General features: G+C 30.0%; 1 protein-coding gene across 1 annotated transcript; it reads left to right on the forward strand.

Annotated features, from left to right (window-relative positions):
* The first annotated feature begins 4,127 nt into the window (after window positions 1–4,127).
* On the forward strand, window positions 4,128–4,736 carry LOC150038747 (uncharacterized). The gene has a single exon (XM_090310702.1). The coding sequence runs from the start codon at window positions 4,276–4,278 to the stop codon at window positions 4,582–4,584; it is 309 nt and encodes a 102-aa protein (XP_090166828.1). The 5' UTR covers window positions 4,128–4,275; the 3' UTR covers window positions 4,585–4,736.
* The last annotated feature ends 16,610 nt before the right edge of the window (window positions 4,737–21,346 follow it).

Consider the following 21,346-nt stretch of genomic DNA (forward strand, 5'->3'; position numbering starts at 1 on the left):
TACTGATTGTTTGCGTTTTGTTTCACCATCTAGGTTAGGTTCAAAACTCTCACAGTTTTGGTGCCTAGACTTCGGGTAGGTATTATTTCTAAGACATCTTTCTTGTGTGCTTTTTCTATATATGCAATTGCAAGTAAGCTTTCATTATTTTAAGTATATTTTGTGTATTGGAGACTATGTGTGTGATTGAAGTGTTATTTGGACGTTATTTATATTATTGAAATTTGTTTTGGAGCCTTATTGTTTGATTGAATAGTGATTTTGAGTCTATGGTGCACTCAATAGTTTCATTTGGATGTTATTTGTGTGGTTAGAGTTTTATTTAGAGTTTATTTGTTTGATCTGAAGCATGGTTTGTATGACTAAATTGTGATAAGCCCAAATATGTGATTAATTTAATTTTGAGTATCTTGTCTGTGATTAAGTTTGAATCGAGTCTTATTGTGCAATTGACTTGGAGCTTTTTTTTTTTTTAAAAAAAAAATAATAATCCTATTGAATTTATTGAACATTAAGATGTTACATTTTACATATTGATCTTTTCCTCTTAGTTGAATTCATGATTATTATGCTTGAGATTATTTTAATACTTTTATTGTTGTGATTTTACTTGGGTGTGAAATGAGAGAAAAATTTTGTATGTTATGTGCACAATTAAAACTTACCTTAGTTGACAACACAAGAATAAAGGATGATTAATTCACTTCTTCCATCTTTATGGGTAGAACATTATTTAGTAATGTTTCTTTTGTTTCTCCGATACATTATAAGTTAAGCATTATGTTTGTTCACTTATTTTGTAATTTCAAAACTTTACACAAAAAAGTTGATACATGTGTATATATTAATTTTACAACTTTTTATATATATATATTTGGTCTTATCTTATTTTGTTTGACTATTTGTACATGCAAAATATTTATTAGATTTGAAATACAAAGGACACGAAAGATGCAAGAAATATCCCTATTAGAAACTAAATGAATATTTTTTTAACAAAAGCAAGATTTTGCAACTAAATAGATTTACATAGCAAATAATTTTTGCGATGAAAATAGTTCTCATTATAAATTGCGACGCTTCTCGAAAAACGTTGCAAAAGATATTCAACAATGAGACTTTAGTGACATTTTATGCGACGTTAATATTTACGTCGTTAAAAGCTTTTTTTCAACGAATTTGTGGCTATTAGTGACGTTTTGATTTTATCATTAAAAGTAATATTTCTTTTAGTATTTTGTGATTCACTCATTCACTCGATTTGTTCTTTATGAAAACTTTGTTTACAAATATTCAATTAAAAAAAAAAAAAAAAAGACTTGAACTATTCATCTCTCTAATTCATTGGTCAAAGTTACATAATGTGTGCCAATATATTTAGCTCTCAACCTAGCAATTATAAAATTATCCAATCACTTATAAGAAACCAACAAATTAAATGTGTGAGAGAGAAGAAATTGATTGATTTTTTGTTTTCTTGGACAAAATTGAAAGTGTTATATTAAAGTAATGGCCACAATATCATATGAAGTTGTTTTTCCATTAAACGCGCCGTGGTTTACGCACATCAAGGTTATATGTAATCACGTGACATGACTACATGATTAAAAATAAAAACTAATTCATTTGTTTTTTGTTTTTTCTTAATTTGCAATTTTTAAAGTAAATTATTTTATTCTTAAAAAAATTAAGCCGACACGTGTAGGGCCAGGAATAAAACAACAATAAATAATTCCCCCATTTTGATCTAGAGGACCGAGCAAGTTATAGAGTGATGGGAAAGAACAATTTTGGGAAAATTACGAGAAAGCACATGGGCTTTTGGCTGTGTAGCATCACGTCTCTATTTAGTTAATTACACAAATTCAGTTTTCGTTTCAAAATTACTTTTTCATTTATAAATAATACACATACACTTTATAATGTTAATTTATAAAACGATTTTTTTTTTTTTTTTTTTTTTGAAAATTTGGTTAGGAAATTCCATGATAAAAAGAACTATTTGAAATTGATGTTTTCATTAAATAAAACATCTCTAGGTTCACATAATTCAACTACTAAATTACTATCTATTTTAAAATAGGTAATACAATTAGTAATCTTGTAAAATGTCAAAATAGTTAAATTTGATAGGATCCATATAATATATCATTAACCTACTAAGATCTTCTCCAAGACAATCAACTAAATAATTGCACTTCAAAACACCACACATTAATCACCGAATAATCATCAAGTAATCATTCAATAATGGACAACAATTAACCATAAAATTTTGGAAGATTAAAAGCAAAAGCACACATGAATTGTACGTGAAAAACCTTTTCGATGTGAAGAGTAAAAACCATGGGACTTGTGAGGAGTCTACTCTTGTCAACTTCTCTTATTATGATAAAATTAAGGGAAAAAATCCAAATTAGTCATACTAAGATCGATTCACTACCCACCAGCACTTTCATATATGAGATATCAACACTTCAGAGATGAAAAAAATGAAAAATCACCCAGTTTTACATATTTTGTTCAACAACGATTAGGGATAAACCAGAGCTTCAAACAACGATCCAACAATTCAAAAACGAGACCATATGTGTTTCGAACAAACTGATCAAATTTTAGCACAATCCAATAGTTTAAACTTCGATAATCGACAACTTTGTGGAAGCTGTCACTGAAAATCGAACCACAGCTCTCTGTCTTTTTTCACTCTCTTTCCCTTTTGGTCATACTCATATCTCATAAAAAAAAAAAAAACCAGGACTTTTAATATGGGTCAACCCAAAAAATTAGTTCCAATCGAACTCACAAAACACAAGTGAAATAAAGTCTTTGTTGTACACTGAACATCCACAACATAATTGGAGAATGCTTGTATTATCAATCTCAAAGTCAATGATTTAATTTCTTCATTCCACGTATTGGTAAAAAATTAATTTTGTAGTATGTAATATATATATAAAAGAAATTGAAAAAAAACTTGATACATAAAATATAAAATTAAAATTACTATCTGAAATCATATAACATTTGTACATTAACAAAATTACAAAGAAAACAAAATATTTTTTATCTTCATCTTGACAAAGTTAATTGATTTTGATGGCTATAAAATTTTCATTTAATCTAGGAAAATTTAATCTTCTAACTTTCCCAAAAAAAAAAAAAAATGTTAAAAATTAACTTACCTTAAATCGAAATTAGAAACCGAGTATGTGGATGCTAGGCCCGACCTCCTTCATGATTTAATAATATTTTGTTTTCTTTTTTAAAAAAATTAACTTATGTTCGATCTCCATCATCTTCCACCCTCACGAATTTTAAAACAAAAGATATTATCTTAAAATAATAATAATAATAATCATAATAAATATATATTTTTTAAAAAATTATCTTTTTAGTCCTCGAATTTTGAAAAATATATATATGATTTTTTATAATTTAGGCCTAATTTGGTTTTTAGTTTTATTTTTTAAAATTAAGCCCATTTTATCCAATTTTTTACAATTCATATTTTTTAAGTACAATGATTGATTTTTTTTTTTTCAAATTCTAAAAACAAAATTAACTCTTTTTAAGTTATTTAGTTCTAAAAACTTGACTTGGTTTTTTAAACCATTGATAAAAAGTAGATAACAAAGGAACAAATTTGGAGATGAAAGTAGTGTCCATAAACTTAATTTTCGAAAATAAAAACAAAAAGGTTATCAACGAGAACTTAACTTTTTAGTTTTCGAGTTTTTAAGAATATGTGTATTTAATATCTGAATTTTTAAAATGTAATTTTTTAGTCCAAAATTTTCAAAAATAAGTTTAAAAGGTTATCACAATGATTCTTTTTAATTATTATTTTAAATTAAAAAATAAAAAATATCACTTCTCTTTGAAATTATTTTTAATACTTATTTTTATATAATTCAAAATGTCAATCAAATTTTAAAGTATAAAAAAAATTACTTCATTTCTTAAAAATTTTCAAAATTAAAAAAAGTACCTCTTAAAATTGAGGGACAAAAAATGTATGGTTTAGAAAAACCAAAACTAAATACACATCATCTTCAAAATATAAGTAGTTTTTTCTAATTTTTTTAAACAAAAAAAAGTAATACTTAAATATTAAAAAAAAAAACTCTATAAATCCCCTCATTTCCTCTCTCTCTCACTCTTCTTTCTCACCTCAGTCCCATTCCCATTCCAAACCCTACCGGAAAAACCCTTTAGCCGACGGTGGACGACCGACGACGGTAGTGTCAATTTCGTAATATTTTGTCAGAGTCGATGGGCAATTGCATGGAAGTATTGTCGAGGCAGCGAGAAGAAGAAGGGACGACGACGGAGACGGAGATGGAAGAGAAAGAAAAGAAAGAAAGAATGAGAATAAAAGTAGTGTTGACAAAAGAGGAATTGCAGTGGCTAATTGAGCAAATTAAGGAGAGAGGAGGGAAAAGTTTAGAAGAAATGTTAGAAGAAATTGAAAGAGGAAGAAAAAAAGTAGTGATGAATTCTAGTATTGATAATGCTTCTTGGAGACCTTCTTTAGAGAGTATTATGGAATGCCCTGAACTTCCTGACCACATGCTTAGATAGAAATATTTTGCTACTTTCATGCCCACATATTATTTCTTTCCCTTCTTCTTTTTTATTTTTCCTTTTTTCTTTTGTCGGAAAAAAATCTGAGTGTATAACTTAATTTACTTGAACTTTCGTTAGTGTATCAATTTACACATTTCCTTCTTCCATTTTGTTCAATCAACATCACATGAAATGTATAACTTGAGTCAATTAGACTTCTAATTTTTTCATAAGTCAATCAATTGAGATCGACAGACGGCCAACGGATAATCACGGACGAACGAACGATTCGCACGATCAAAGAGATCAGTTAGGATTTGGGTAAGAGAGAAATGAAAGGGGGCGTTGAAATATGTGTGAAAGGGGCTTTCTAATAAAGTAAGAAAAAAAAATAATTAGACCTTAAACCGACATTAAAGCCAATTTTATTGTCGGTTTTAACCGACATTAAAGCCAATCTTTAATGTCGGTTTAAAACCGACATTAAAGATCCGTTTTTTTTAAATCAACATTATACCTCCGATTTCATTTTTTCCCACCGACATTAAAGTCCAAAATTCTTGTAGTACGTGTATACACTTCAGTAAATGTATAGACGATTATCAAACGAAATTATGATCAAGAGTCTAACTTGACTCATTTTTTATATAATTATAAATTTCGCACAAAGTTTTTTCAAGTGAAACCTAATATAGAATGTATACATTGACGATACAACTCCTAAAATTTAATAGTATAAAATGATAAAAATAACCAACTATAGATTTTTTTTTATCAAAATTCAAATTGATCATATTAGTTACTGTTAATTAAATGCCTTGTCTCATGACTAAACTTGTAAATAGTGTGTTTAGCTATATAAGTTACGAAATTAATTAACGACAAGAAATCAAAAAATTGGATGAAAGATTTGATCTATGATCTCATTGTTTCTATTAAATGGTTCAATATTTTTGATTTATTAGGCTGGCTGCTATAGACTTTCCCCCCTTTATTTAAGGGTTTCTCCCCACAATTATTGGGCTTCTTTGTTTTTTTCCCATCCATAAATGCTATAAATATGGTCTATTTGCAATAAATAATGAGCAACTCCTTCACCACCCCATGACCTACTTACCTACATAGTAGGTCAACAATATTAAGGATGCACAACAAATAAATTAATTTAATTAATATTATATTGGTATATGCCACACTTTTTTAAAAAAATAAACTATACATATATCTAGAATATTATACTAATATGGAGATAAAAATGTCAATGTGAACATACTCAACTGACATGAACTTATACTATTAATCTTGAGATCTGAGATTTGATCTCTCCACCCCACATATTCTAAAAAAAATCGAGATAAAGATATTGTCATATTAATTAGAGTTAAGAGAGACCGAGTTTAATTGTATACGATTAACAACATACTTTTGTGTGTGTTTGATAGATATGGGTAGAGAGATCGAACATTGACATTATTGAGGAGGTAATTTATGTCTTATATACTAAAATATGATAATTGATGGGTTGATAGTTGAGGTGTCGAGGGAGCTAACCACATTTCGATATCTAAGTTAGAATAAGGACTGTATAGTTTAGAAAAACACAAAGAGTAAGGTCATAATTCTCTTTTGGAACTTACTTACTTACTTCTCCTTCTTTGAATTTGTCGAATGAGACTATTTATTATATTGGTTCACTAATATTCAGTTACATATAACACTGTTTATGTTAGGATGGTCGTGATGAACAAGATTATAGGGTATCAGACTGAGTTCGATTCAATTATTTTCAAATTAGTATAAATCTTCCAACTTGGCTGGTCAACCTAAAATCGAGGGTCTTTTACTTTTCTCTTTTGGGACGTGCATTTCTTGTGTCACCTCTCACTTTCTTTTAGGCTTGTGTTAGAGTTTATGTTGTTGGCTGAATATTTGTTTGACTTTGGTTTTGCAGTTGACTGGCTATTGACACAAAAGTTGTAACGAAAGATGTCACACAAGATGCTATCTCTGCAGATTATTTTTCCTTAATTAGAATATTCTGCATAATTATTTTATATGGATTTTTTTCTTGTTACTTAAAAATTTCCAATTTGGAGTTGCTCATCCCGATTATATATATTTATCATTGCGTATAGTTAACGAAATTATAGTTTGAGATGAATATGCATGCCTACATACTAAACAATAGATGAAATTTCTTTTTAGTCTCGTGAGAAAATAAATTTAACCCGTGAATCTAATACTTTTTCTTTTGTCTTTAATTATTGAGTTACATATGTTAATTGTTTAGTCTGTTATTGCGTCTCCCCAACCAATGCAACCTAATATTATTTAGATGATAAGAGCTCTAATTAAACACTTAATTAGTTCTCCAAATTTTCAATTATAAAATGACAGAATTTGGTTGCTTCATAACAAAAAAACCGACAAGAAGATTCACGAGATCGCTTAAAGACGAGGGCCATGGGAACATTTTCATTAATATATATATATATATATATATATATATATATATATTAATTTATTCTTAAAGACCAAACTAAATCTTTTTTAGATTAGAAAAATAATAAAATCTTTGGTCAGTTCGCCTTTCATGGATGCGTATCTTTTCGGTTGTTTATCTCTTTTTGAAAGGCAATAAGAAGAATCCCATCGTTCACATTATTTTTTTATCCCAAATTAATGGATCCCAATCCATTAGCTTAATTATAACCACAAAATAAATAAATGACAATTCTAAAGTGTTTTCTTTTATCCCATTTTTTTAAATAATTATAATATCATTTTGATCCATTACTTTGAATTTTGTTCTATTTTTTACTCTATATTTCTAATCCTATATTTAATTTTAGTCAAAAATCACCTTTGTTCCATAAACTTTTCGAAGTAACAATTTAGTCTTTAGATTTTTGCTGGTAACAATTTAGTTTCTGTACTATCAATTTTGTAATAATTTAGTCATGATCTTTATTATGTAAAAATTTAGTCTTTATGCTTTAAAATTTGTAACAATTTAATCCATATAATAGCAATTAGTGTTGAAATTTAATGAGATTTTTCTTAAATAAATAAATTGATAACTAATTAGAGACTCGATAATATTTTTATAAAATACAAAATCTACATCATAAAATAATCCATCTACTTTTAATGATTTTTTATGTTACGAATAAAATTTTTATAAATTTTAAAGTATAAAAACTGAATTGTTACAAATAAGTTTAGGGACTAAATTGTTGCAAATTTGAAAGTGCAGGGACTAAATGGTTACAAGCCAAATTTCAATGACTAAATTGTTACTTTTATGAAAGTTTAGGGATCAAAAATGTTTTTTAACCTTTAATTTTTATACCTTTGATAATATATTCATGTTGTATATTTTCTTTCATGAAAATTATTGTTTTTATTTAATAATAAAAATTAATTTTGGGTGATTAAATTGTTTTTTTTTTTTTTTAAAAAAAGACTAAATTTAAATTTATTAAAACTGCATATACTAAAATGGAATACAAATCAAAGTAAAATGATAAAAAAAAAGTTTTTTTTTTTACCAAGAATAAAAAAACAAAATGTAACTAGAACTAGAAGGATGGTTCAGAACAATTTTCTCCACAAAATTAAACTTTTTTTTTAAAAAAAAATAAAAATAAACCGTGTGGTCCAATGAATAGGAAACATGTGTGTCAAAATTTCACAAAAATAAGGTTGGAAGTTTGATTAGTTAGTATAGGTTTCATTCATAAATGAATGGAATTCATTGCTTGGAATTAAATGAACTACTCAACTGCCATACCCAAACCCATGTGTGTTTGACTGCAAATAAACCTAAATGTTTTTCTTTTATTTTTTTATTTTTTTAAAAAATACATTTTTTATCTCTAAATTTTGGATATAGTTTTTTATTTAGTCACTCTGTTTCAAAATGTTACATATTTAATCTTTAAGTTTTGAGTTTAACTTACTCTTGATATTTGAGTTTTGCTTCAATTAGGTCCATATGTTTCAAGATTTACGCTTTTAAACTTTATTATTCATTAAATACTCATTTTCCGTCTTTCGTACTAATTTAAGTTAATAAATTACAAATCAATAAAAAGAATTATAATTAATTGAGTTTAACTATTTTTTTATAACTTGTAAAATTAAATTCAAAATTTCACTTCATAATTATTTTTAATTAATTAATAAAAATTGACGTCAATGATTGAAAGTGAGTATTTAATGAAAAATTGAGGTTAAAATGTAAAATCTTGAAACTTAGGGACCAAATTGAAATGAAACTCAAATCTCAAGAGAAAAATTGTAATATTTTGAAATTCAGGGACTAAGTTGAAACAATACTCAAAACTTAAGGACCAAATATGTAACATTTGAAAACTTAAGGACAAAAAGATATTTTACTTTTTTATATATATATATATATATATAGTAATTAAATTATATTCAGTATGAAATATAAAATAAAAAGTTTTGATCCTTTTCACATCTTGCTTCCACTTTATTAGACAATTCAAAAGCTTTAATTTCTAGAAAGTTACCCATCAATGTTGTCTTATAAATTCAAGCATGTGAATCAAGCTCAATAATTTGGTCTATCTTTTTCTTTCCATCTTCTCATATATAAATATATTTATTTATTTATAAATTTATGTATGGGATTTGATTACTATCATGGGACCCCAGTAAATGGAAAGTGTGTAGTAGATAAAATTAAGAAAATTTACACACATGTCATGAATTTCATGAATTCAGAGATTATATTATTTGATAACATATATTTAATGTTAAAAAAAAAGGTAAGTTTAGCCTTGAACTTGAACTTTCAATTTAGTAGTTAAATAGTCTCTGATATATAGAACATTCTTTTAAAAATTTAGAAATATATTGTATACTTAATTAAAAAAATTAGGTGTTATATAAAACACAAAATTCAAATTTCTTAGTTTCTAGAAACAATTAGGTTTTTTCTTTTCCTTATATTGAAGTTTATAAATTTATAGAATGCACATCTTTCAATCAATGAATTATGAGATCCTAACATGGATTGAAGTTAATTTAATTTATTGATGCTTGCCAAAATAATAATAATAATAATAAAACTCATGGGGGCATATTGATAAAGTATATAGAAAAAGGGTTAATTGGCAAATATAAAATCCTAATTGGGCTTTCTCCAAAGTTTATGACCAAGAGGGCTTGCACAATGCTAGGCTTTTCTTTTGTCTTTGCATCCTGGCCTATATTTATAGCAAAATAATAATTTTAAAAAAATGTCACAGTATCATTTTGTAGTTTTATTAATCTTCATCTCTGGAAGAGAAATTTTTTTAAAGAAAATTATGAACTTCGTCTCTTCAAAAGATAAAAGGTCATTAAATTTATTATATATATATTTTTTAAAGAATTATCCTCTTCAAGATATAACAAAAAGTTGTTAAATTTATTTAACAAATAAAACATGCACATTCCTCGCTTCTTAGAGATGACAATCAACATTTATTATTTTTTTTAAAAATAAATTTAATAACAATGATGCTTAAAAAAGATAGATCTCGTCTCTTTAAGAGACGAGATCATAACACTACAATATTTTTGCAATAAATTTTAAAACAGTATCATTTTCCTATTAAATTTAAAAATGGCAACATTAATAATAATAATAATTCACATTTTGGTCCTACTCTTTTAGAATTGTTCAAAGTTACTCACTCTTCTTGCTTTTAATAAATATTGAGTTTGGCCTCTACGATTACTTATCCTTTATTTTTTTAATAACATTTTTATTATTTATTAGCATTTTCACCATAAAGAAAACATTATCGTTAGTGTATTTTGCTTGCATAAGATATTCTTAGTATTTGACGAATTTTGATTAAAAAATAATAATTTTGATGGACTAAAATCCAACATTTAAAAATATATAAAAATTCAATAAGTTGCTAAAAAGAAATAATTAATTAAGAAATGACCCATGGCTGCCTAATACAGTCTTTTTATACTACTGTTGTACATTTTTATCACCACTAATTTGAAATGGCGTGATTTTTTTTCAGCAAAAAATTCTAAATGCTGTGAAATGTATTATATAAAAGTAAATTAAGATATGCGAAAAAAATAGGATGAATCTTTTTTTCTTTTTTCTTCTTTTTACATTTTTTTTTAGAATTCTTTTACCAGTAGGAGAAACAAATAATATTCACCTACGATTTAAAATTTTAAACCCAACGGGAAATGGGGGGAAAAAAATCAAGTTTCACCATAATCTTGTTGAGTTATATATATCAATTTGGATATTAATCTTATTAGGTGTTGCATCTTTTTCCCTCTATTCGATTTTTTTATAATTTGCTCACTAACTTTAATAGAAAACAATGTAAAAATAAAATGTTGTAAAAATTAAGTTTGACCAATGTTCAAAGTAGCCTTGAATAACTTTGGCAAAAATTCATAACTATGGAAAGACAATAGCTATAATGTTATTTTTCTTTAAAATTTTATGAATTTTGTATTTACATATGATTTTGAATTTATCGAACACATTAAAGTTTTCTTTCATTTTTTATTTTTATACAGTATTTGGAGGGATAATTTACTTTTTTAGTACAATTGTCAGTAAACCGATTCAAACAATAGATTTCGTGATTTTTAGCACATTCGTATACCAATTGAATTTTGCTCGATTTGGCGAAGAGATGACTTACTAGAGGATTTTAAAATTGCAACATTTTTAAAAGTGGAAGTTTAAGATTACAACTTATCTAAGTTTGAAATGCAATTTTGTAATATCCCAAATTTTCAGGTAATTTTAATTTAATTATTTAGGTATATTTTGTGAAATTTGGAGATTTAAAATTGAATTAACTTGGTTAGGTAATTCAATTTAAATTATGGATAAAAGAATTTGAGGGGATTTGGAGGCTTAGATTTAATTTGATTTTGAAATTTAATAAGGAAAAGGAAAAGGAATATATACATAGATATCAATCAAACTTGAGGAAGCATGTCTCAACTTTCTTCTCTTTTTTGTGGGTTTCGTTTAGCGCCGCCCTCATGCCAAACTTTGCCTTCCGCCGAGTGCCCTAGTCGCCGACCTGTAGCATCTCTCACGACCGTCATGTCGTCGCTTCCAAGCCCTGATCAGCCGCATCACACATCGTTGATCAGAGCCGCCAAACATCATTTCATTTACGCAAGTTCAACGATGTTGCTCAACTCAGTTGATGCCCAGCCTTGGTCTCTACTGCCTTGCATTCGAATTTTCCAGGAAAAACTGAATGCAAGGTGATCCTAACACTTCCGCTTAGGATTCGACCCCTCCAATGGATTGATTGGCATAAAATGTTCGCGAAATGAGGTGATTTTTGACCCTCCTACAAAAGCTATCTTTAAATTTAAAGGGATCGAGGACCATAGTTTTGCCTAAAGTAATTTCAGCTATGAAAGCCATCAAGTTGCTTAACCAAGGTACTTGGAGTATCTTGATCAGTATGGTTGACATTAGAGAAGGTCGCCTTGACTTCAGAGCCAATGGTAAGAGATTATCTAGATGTTTTTCTAAATGACCTCCCAATTTTGCCACCGTATAGGCAGATAGATTTAGTTATCGAGTTGGAGCCAAGTACAGTTCCCAACTCGAAGGCTCCTTATAGAATAGCCCCAGCAGAGTTGAAGGAGCTCAAGATTCAGTTGCAAGAGTTGCTGAATAAAGGTTTTATACGCCCAAGTGTGTCACCATAGGGTGTATCAGTGCTATTTGTGAAAAAGAAGGATGGGTCATTACGGCTATGCATTGATTATAGAGAGTTGAATAAGGTAACTATCAAGAATAAGTACCCTCTCCCAGGATTTCTGACTTATTTAATCAGTTACAAGGAGCCATAATGTTTTCCAAGATCGATCTACGTTTAGGATACAATCGGTTGAGGATAGAGGACATGATATCCATAAGACAACATTCATTCTAGATATGGACATTATAAATTCATTGTAATGTCGTTTGGCTTAACTAATGCTCCTGTAGTATTTATGGATCTGATGAATAAGATGTTGAAGGAATTCCTTGGCACTTTTGTGATAGTTTTTATTAATAATATCTTGGTTTATTCCAAGACATAGGCAGAGCATAAAGAGCATTTACATAAAAATTTAGAGACTCTGAGGCCGAATAATTTATATGCTAAGTTTTCTATATGTGAGTTTTGGTTGAAGCAAGTGTTCTTTCTAGGGTATATGGTGTCAAAGGATGGTGTAACTATAGGTCCAGCAAAGATTGAGGCGGTTACAAGTTGGCCTCGTCCTACAACAGTTGGTGAAGTGCGTAGTTTTTTGGGTTTGGCAAGTTATTACCGTCGGCCTGTCAAAGATTTTTCTTGCATAGTCACTCCCTTAACTTAGTTGACCAAGAAGGGAGCTACCTTTGTTTGGGGTAAAACTTGTGAGAACAGTTTTCAGAATCTTAAATAGAAGTTGGTTTCTGCATCAGTTCTTAAGTGCCAAATGGATCGGAAGTTTCATTATTTAAAGCGATGCATCCAAGAAAGAATTGGAATGCGTGGTAATGCTGAAAGATTTGTGAGGTCCATTATGGAAGCGGGGATCATTCCCAATTTTAAATTACAGAATTAAAATACAGAGAACATACATTTTGCATTGTAAACATAATTTTAGAGCATGCTTTTTAGAGAAGGAAGAAGGGTCAAAAAATTAAATACCCTTGGAGCCAAAATCTTCACGAAATCCCTTCCAATTGATCACGAACTCTCCAATTTTCCTTGAACCAAAAAAACAATCTAAGATGGCCACCACCAAAAAGGTAACCCTATTGAAGGACTCGTGTGGTGCACCTTGAAGCCAAAATCTTCACGAAATCCCTTCCAATTGATCATAAACTCTCCAATTCTCCTCGAACCAAAAAAAGAATCTAAAACCACCAAAAAAGTAAACCTCTGTATTCTCCTTTGAGTAGAGAATCAAATTGGAGGTGTGAGTTCTGTTGGTTTATGAGAGAGATAATTTTGAGAGAGAAAAATTTCTCTAGGAGAATTACGTTGGGAGATTAAAAAAACCATACAGATTGTTTATGTTTTCTCGTGAAGAAGATGATGAACACGTAAAAAAAAAAAAAAAAAAATCAATTCCCATATTTTTCTAGAATTATGAGTGATTGAGAGAATAAAGGGGAGGAAGTTACAACTTCCTCCTTAATTAAAATTCACATATATATATATATATATATGACAACTGTCTTATCATATAGTATATATTAAACTATATATTGTATCAAATATAATATAACCTATAGTTTGAATTCTCTCAATTAGTTGTGGTATTTAATATAAATCACATTTATACTAAATTTAATTATATGACTTTAATCCATATAATTAGTATTTGAATCATATTCAAATATTTAATTCCCCTCAAAATAAACTTTATATTACAATGTAACTGTTGGGATTGATGTCCTAAATCTCATAGGGTTCTATAGTTTGTAAATGTGTTGTACGAACTCGTTGTTTATTTAATAAAATATATGATATTTTATTCCGAATTTTATTGCATTAATCACAAACCAATAAACTAAGTTCCAAGGTTGACTCGTAGCTTAAACATGTATGTAGAGACATACGGATGGATCATATTTTAAGTGATAACCTAAATGGTCTGTAGTAGATGGATAATGCTGGATACCTTATCTTGGTGATACTACGAGTATGGTTTGCTTTGTAGATGTTACAATTATTGTAAAGTGCTACAAATAATATGATCCTAATCATTCATGTGGAGACATATGAGCGGGAATATTCTATACAAAAGAGTTTGTATAAGATCGGACCACGAAATGTTTAGTCTCATTATATAATACCATTCATAATAGAGACTTACATTTCACCAGGATCATCATAGGTAACATGACATGAATCTTGAGTGAGTTGTGAACTCTTGCCTATGAGGGTGGTTCTTTGGTTTGTATGGGTGAGAGTGGCCAGATCACCAATTCAATAAGCCTACCATTTTGGAGATTCCTCTGATTGGGGAGCTGGAAACACAACTACACAAGAAGAAATATACTCCTTCCCCGAGGTCGGAGCAAGTAGATAAATTGTTCTCATGAGGGATAACTCAAGGCTTGAACAATATGGTGCCACAACCTCTCCTGGCCCGAGAGGGGTTTAGTCATAGTTGGACTATGATTTATTGTTCATTAAGGGGATCGGTGGTACTTAAGGAGTTAGATGTAACTACAGGAGCAACACGGTAATTTTGGTCAAGTTGTACTTACGAGTACTTTGTGAAGGTTCATCCCGTTATTGATTAATTATATCCAATGGACACAGAAATATATATATATATATATATATATATATATATATAGTGCGAAGAATGCAACTGTCGGTCTTTAATGTAGTATCCGACAGTTGACATATGGTGAATAATATAATTAAAGAGTTTAATTAATTATACACGTACTTTTGGAGTTTCAAGCTATAGGTCTATGAGGTCCCCTCGGTAGCTCAACGAGATTTAGTGGGGATATTCTGTATCTACCCATAGTGTATCCTGATATACAGGAATCCTTTTGCTCTCCAGCTTAATCCCGAGGAAGATGTTAGTGGTTTCTCATTGGGTCAATAATCCAAATCCCTCTTTTTGTGCTACTCCTACTCCTAGAGCGGGAAAAAGATAAGAAAACGCGAAGCGTTCTCTTGGTTTCCCAACCTCTTGCTTCTAAAGGCTGCCCTCTCTCGGCTGGATGTTGGTCCAGCCTACTACGAGGATCCCGTATCCAGCAACCCAACCTAAAAAAAGGGCATAAAAAAGCCTTATCTAGGTTGGAACTATGAAGCTGACCTTATTATTCAAAGGGTAAAGGGCTTTTTCAGCTGGTGCGCAGGAGCGCACTTCTGTTTTCCCTTTACTAGACTAGTGGGGGGGTCCCGTGGTTCCTATACCACTTAGCTGCCCGGCGCTGCTATTGGCATAACAACCGGTACACCATAGGTTGGCCCAACCCAGTCCTCTCGTTTTTGGATTAATTTAAATTGTTCAAATTAATTGAGGGAATTAATTATATGTGATATAATTAAGTTTATTTAATTATATATGGTTTAATTACTTTAATGTATTTGATACATTATAAAGTATGTTTGAGAGGAATTAAATATTTGAATATGATTCAAATATTAATTATGTGAATTAAATTCATATAATAAAATATAATTAAAATTCAATGTAAATATGATTTCATTAGATGTCATAAGTGAGAGAAAAGAACCTATAGGTTATATTGTATATGATACAATATTGAAACTATAGTTTATATGCTATATTTGATATAACATATAGTTTAATATATACCATATGATAAAGTAGTTATTATATGAATATGTATAGTAAATAAATAAATAAATTATTATTTATTTTATTTTATTAAAATCAATTAATTTTATTTTTTAATGGGAAGGGCGTTGTAACTCCCCCCTTCTTTTTTTCTCCACCACTTACGTGACAGAGGGAAGTGGTATTCCAATAGGAATTCTTCTTCCTTCTCCCTGCAATATAGAAAAGTGTGTTTGTGGTTTTTACAGAAGAAGTATTCTCTGTAATTCTCCATCTTCTCCATTCCCTCAATCCAAAATAGCCAGAGCCCACCACTCCAAGGACGCGTTCGTGTTTGTGTTAATTGGAGATTAAAAGATTCACTTTCGAAGACAGTCTTCAAAGGTGAAGTTTTTCTGAAAACTCTTTTCTTCTTTTCTATTTAGTTAAAATCATGTTGTATATTATTTTCAAATGCTTGGTCTCGTTCTTATTTTTCTGTAAAATCATTTTTCAAAACAAATGGGATTTTGGACGCTCCTATTTTTGCTCAAGGTTCCCCTCACTAGGATTCTTTCAGTAACAAATACATTATATTAATTATATCAAATATAATTAATCTGAATTAATTATATCATATATAATTAGTTCTCTCAATTAATTTAAATAATTCAAATTAATCCAAAATTAATTCTTCATAATCTTAGTTGAGCTACAGAAGGGACCTCAGGACCTCTAGATTGAAGCTCCAAAGGTACTTGATTAATTAATTAAGTAGATTGAAGCTCCAATGATTCTTGAATAATTAATTAAAATTCTTTAATTAAATTACTCAACATCCATTAATGTCGGTCATTCTACTAAAGACCGATAGTTGCACTCTTAATATTACAGATATATTTATGTGTGCATTGGATATAACCAATCAACAATGTGATGACCTTTCACAAATTACTTGTAAGTACAGTTGGGCAAAAGTTACCGTTTTGCCCCTGAAGTTATATCTAACTCCTTAAGTACCGCTGATCCCTCTAATGAACAATAAGCCATAGTCTAACTATGACCAAACCCCTCTGGGACCAAGAGAGAGTGTGGCGTCACATTGTTTAAGCCCCGAAATCAGCCCTTAAGGAAGCAATTTATCTACTTACTTCGATATTAGGGAATGAGTGAATTTCATCTTGTGTAGCTATGTTCCTAGCTCCCCAATCAGACGAATCCCAAAACTGGTAGGCTTATTGAGTCAGCGATCTGGCCATTCCAACCCATACCAATTAAAGGATCGCATTCATAGGCAGAAGTTCACAACTCACTCAGGATTCAGGTCATGTCACCTATGGTCATCCTAGTTGAAATGCAAGTGTCTATTATTAACGGTATTATATCATGAGACTATTTATTTCGTGCTTCAGTCTTATACAAGCTATTTTGTATGGAACACCCCCACTCACATGTCTCTACATGAATGATCAAGATCAAATCATTTGTAGCACTTTACAACAATTGTAACATCTATAAAGCGGGTTGTATTCGTAGTGTCACCAAGATAAGGTACTTAACCTTATCCATTTATTACAGACCATTTAGGTTATCACTTAACATGATCCACCTGTATGTCTCTACATACATGTTTAAGCTACAGAAAATAACCTCGGATGTAGTTTATTAGTTTTGTGGGTTAATGTTACTAAATGTCAAATAAAATTCCTCAAATTTTATTAAATAAATAAATCGTATGTATACAATTACAATCTACTAGATCCACGAGATTTAGGACATCAACCTCAACAAATGCAACATGGTAAAGTGGTTATTTATACCTCTCATCAATTGAAGAATCATGGAAGAAAGTACCCTACACATGATTTGGAGTTGGGAGCAGTGGTTTTCGCTTTAAAGATCTGGAGATATTATTTATACGGAGAGAAAATACAAATTTTTACAGACCATAAGAGCTTGAAATACCTCTTCACTTGAAGGAGTTAAATATGAGACAACGCAAATGGCTAGAGTTGGTGAAAGATTATGATTGTAAGATTTTGTATCATCCAAGCAAGGCAAAATGTAGTGGCAAATGCTTTTAGCAGGAAGACAGCCCATTCAACATCTTTAATTACCAAGCGAACTCATTTATGCAAAGATTTTGAATGAGCGGAAATTGTAGTAGCAATGGAGGAAGTCATTGCACAGTTGGCACAATTGACAGTACGACAGACCTTGAGATAGAGGATTATTTGTGCCCAATAGGGCGATTCTTACCTTGTTGAGAAATATCATTAGGTAGAGTTAGGATGAGAAAGTGACTTCTCGATATCCTTGGATCATGGTCGCCTTTATTAGGGACGCTTGTGTGTACTTACAGACAGTAACCTCAAGAATGAATTATTGTTAGAATCTTATAGTTCACCATTTTCGATACATCCTAACAGCACTAAGATATATCAGAACTTGAAACGATATTACTGGTGGGTATGGATGGCAACGGGGTCGGGGCGGAGCAAGGATGCACTCCCCATCCCCATCCCCGTGGGGATTTTTAATCTCCCTCCTCGCCCCATTCCCCGTTTTGTGGGGTCAGGGTCTGGGTCGAGGAATCCTTGGTCGGGGATTTAGGTCCCTATGGGGAAACATCCTCACTTTTTATTTTATTATTTTTATTATTTAAAATTAGTATTTATATTGAAATCGTAAATTTTATGTACTAAATTAGTATTATTGTTACATATATTTGTTTAAATTAACAATTAAAAAAGTATTTCAATGTAATGTTATTATAAAATTTATTATATTAGAAAAAAACTAATTGAAAGCTACTGTTTCAATAGTTTATATATAATAATAATAATAATAATAATAATTAAAATTAGAAAAAAAAATTATAATCAAAAGTAGTTTTTATAGCTACTGTTTCAATTTTTTTTTAATTTTAATAATAATAATAATAATAATAATTATTATTATTATATATGTTTCGAGTTCAGGGTCGGAGATGGGGCAGGGATTTTTCCCCGTCCCCGACTGGTTATGGGTTCAAAGCGGGGATTCCCCGCCCCGATCGGGTCAAGGATCTGCAGGGAATTTTGTCATCCCTAATTGTGGGTTTACCAAAAACAGCAAAAGACTATACAATATTATGGGTCATAGTGGTCAGACTTACTAAGTTAGCCCATTTTATTCTAAGGAAGTTTACATATTCAGTGAATAGATGGACACAGTTATATATGAAGAGTCTCCAATTAGCCTTAGGCACTCAGTTAAATTTCAGTACAACTTTTCATTGACATGTTGATGGTCAAGCGGTACGTTTGAACCAAACATTGAAGGATATGTTACGCGCTTGTGCATTGGAGTATTCAGGAAGTTGGAACTCTCACTTACATCTAATGGAGTCCACTTATAATAACAGTTACCAAACTACTATTGACATGTCGCAATTTGAAACCCTATATAGGTAGGGTTTCAGATCTTTTGTCTCCTAGAATGGAGTTGGTGAAGGGAAGTTGTTAGTGTTAGGGTTGATGCCCTAAATCTTTTGGTTTCGTAATTTGTAAATTATTTGTACAACGAATATTTATTTAATAAAATAAAGTGTTTTTTTTATTGATATTTAGTCTGCATTAACCAAAAACCAATAAACTAAGATCCTAGGTCATTTAATGTAACTTAAACATGTATGTGATGACATACAATTGAATCATGTTTAAGTAATAACCTGAATAGTCTGTAGTATATGGATAAGGTTGGGAACCTTATCCTGGTAACATTACAGATACGATCCACTGTGTAATTATTACAATTGTTGTAAAATGTTACAAATGATATGATCCTTATTGTTACTTGAAGAGACCTACATTTCACTAAGATGACTGTAGGTAACTTGACCTTAATCTTGAGTGAGTTGTGAACTCCTGCCTATGAGGGTGGTCTTTTGATATGTATGGGTGAGAGTGGTCAGATTCGCCGACTCAATATGCATACCATTGGGGTTCGTTCGAGTGGGGAGCTGAGAACACAACTACACAATATGAAATTTACTCATTCTCATGATTAGGATAAGTAGATAAATTGCTCCATTAAAAGCTGATACCAGGTCTTGACAATGAGGTGCCTCATCTTCTCATTGGCTAGAGAGGAGGTTTATAGTTGAATTATAAATAATTATTCATTAGAGGGATTAGTGGTACTGAAGAAGTTAGATGTCACTATAGGGGTAAAATGATAATTTTGACCCAACTATCGTTACAAGCAATTTGTGAAGAGTCAACTTACTGTTGATTGATTATATTCAATGGACACAAATATATTTATAATGCAAAAAGTGCAACTATCGATCTTTAGTGAAGCTATCAACAATCAATGAATTTTGATTAATTCAATTAAAGAGTTCAATTAATCTCGTATCATTAGAACTTCTAATCTGTAGTCCCATAAAGTCCCTTTGCTACCTCAATAAGGGTTAAATGAGAATCAATTAATTTTGGATTAATTTAAATTGTTCAAATTAATTAAAGGGGTTAATTGTATGAGATGCAAGTAATATAATGTATATGAATACATTAGAATTAAAGTTTAATGAGAAAGATAAATATGTGAATATGATTCAAATTTTAATTATATGAAAGAGATTCATATAAAAATTATAGGTTAAAATTAATATGAATATGATTCATATTAAAACTATAAGTTATATGACAGAATATAAATTTAGTTTATAATATATATGATATAATATAAACTATAGGTTATATTGTATGGAAAATAACTCCCCTCATCTTTCATATATACAGTTACATAGAGAAGGAAATGAGAGTACGCATTATTAGCACGGTAAAAACTCTATGCAAGATTCATCTTCTTCCGTTGTGAAAATTCTCTCAAACAATCCCTTTATCCTTCACTAAAGTTATCAAGAAGAGCCTACAACTCCTTCTTGATTCCACTTTGAGAATAACAAGAAATAACTTGTGGTGGTGTCCAAAAGTATGTATCCTCTTCCATTTCCTCTCAGTAATTTAATTAGAAAGCATGCTTAGGCCGAGTTATCGTTTATCCTCTCTGTATTGTATTTTTTCTGTATTTAAGTTTTGTTTCCAAAACAAATTTACTGATACAAAGGCGATCAATTGCTTCCTTTTGGGAATTCGATTCCTTCAGTGAGGACCTAAGTTTGTGCAAACGACAAATGAAGCGATACAGAAGATTAGAGCACGAATGCAAATAGCTCAGAGCAAACAACAAAGTTACATCGATATTAGTGGTAAAGATCTGGAATTTTATGTGGGTGATAAAGTGCTTTTTCTAGTAGCATCTATGAAAAGTGTTAAGAGGTTTGGTAGAAAGGGAAGTTAAGTCTACATTGCATTGGGCCATTCGAGTTCTTAGAGCAGATCAGTCCGGTGGCATAACATTTAGCCTTGCCACCTTCTCCTTCTACAGTTCATAATGTTTTTCATTTTTC

The sequence above is a fragment of the Benincasa hispida genome, chromosome 1 (assembly GCF_027475165.1).
Source record: "Benincasa hispida cultivar pf3 chromosome 1, pf3_genome.v1.1, whole genome shotgun sequence".
Taxonomy (NCBI): Eukaryota; Viridiplantae; Streptophyta; class Magnoliopsida; order Cucurbitales; family Cucurbitaceae; genus Benincasa; species Benincasa hispida.

Bases quoted from the DNA above. Each gene is read 5' to 3' on its own strand.
- LOC150038747 (XM_090310702.1), top strand. From the start codon at position 4,276: ATGGGCAATTGCATGGAAGTATTGTCGAGGCAGCGAGAAGAAGAAGGG.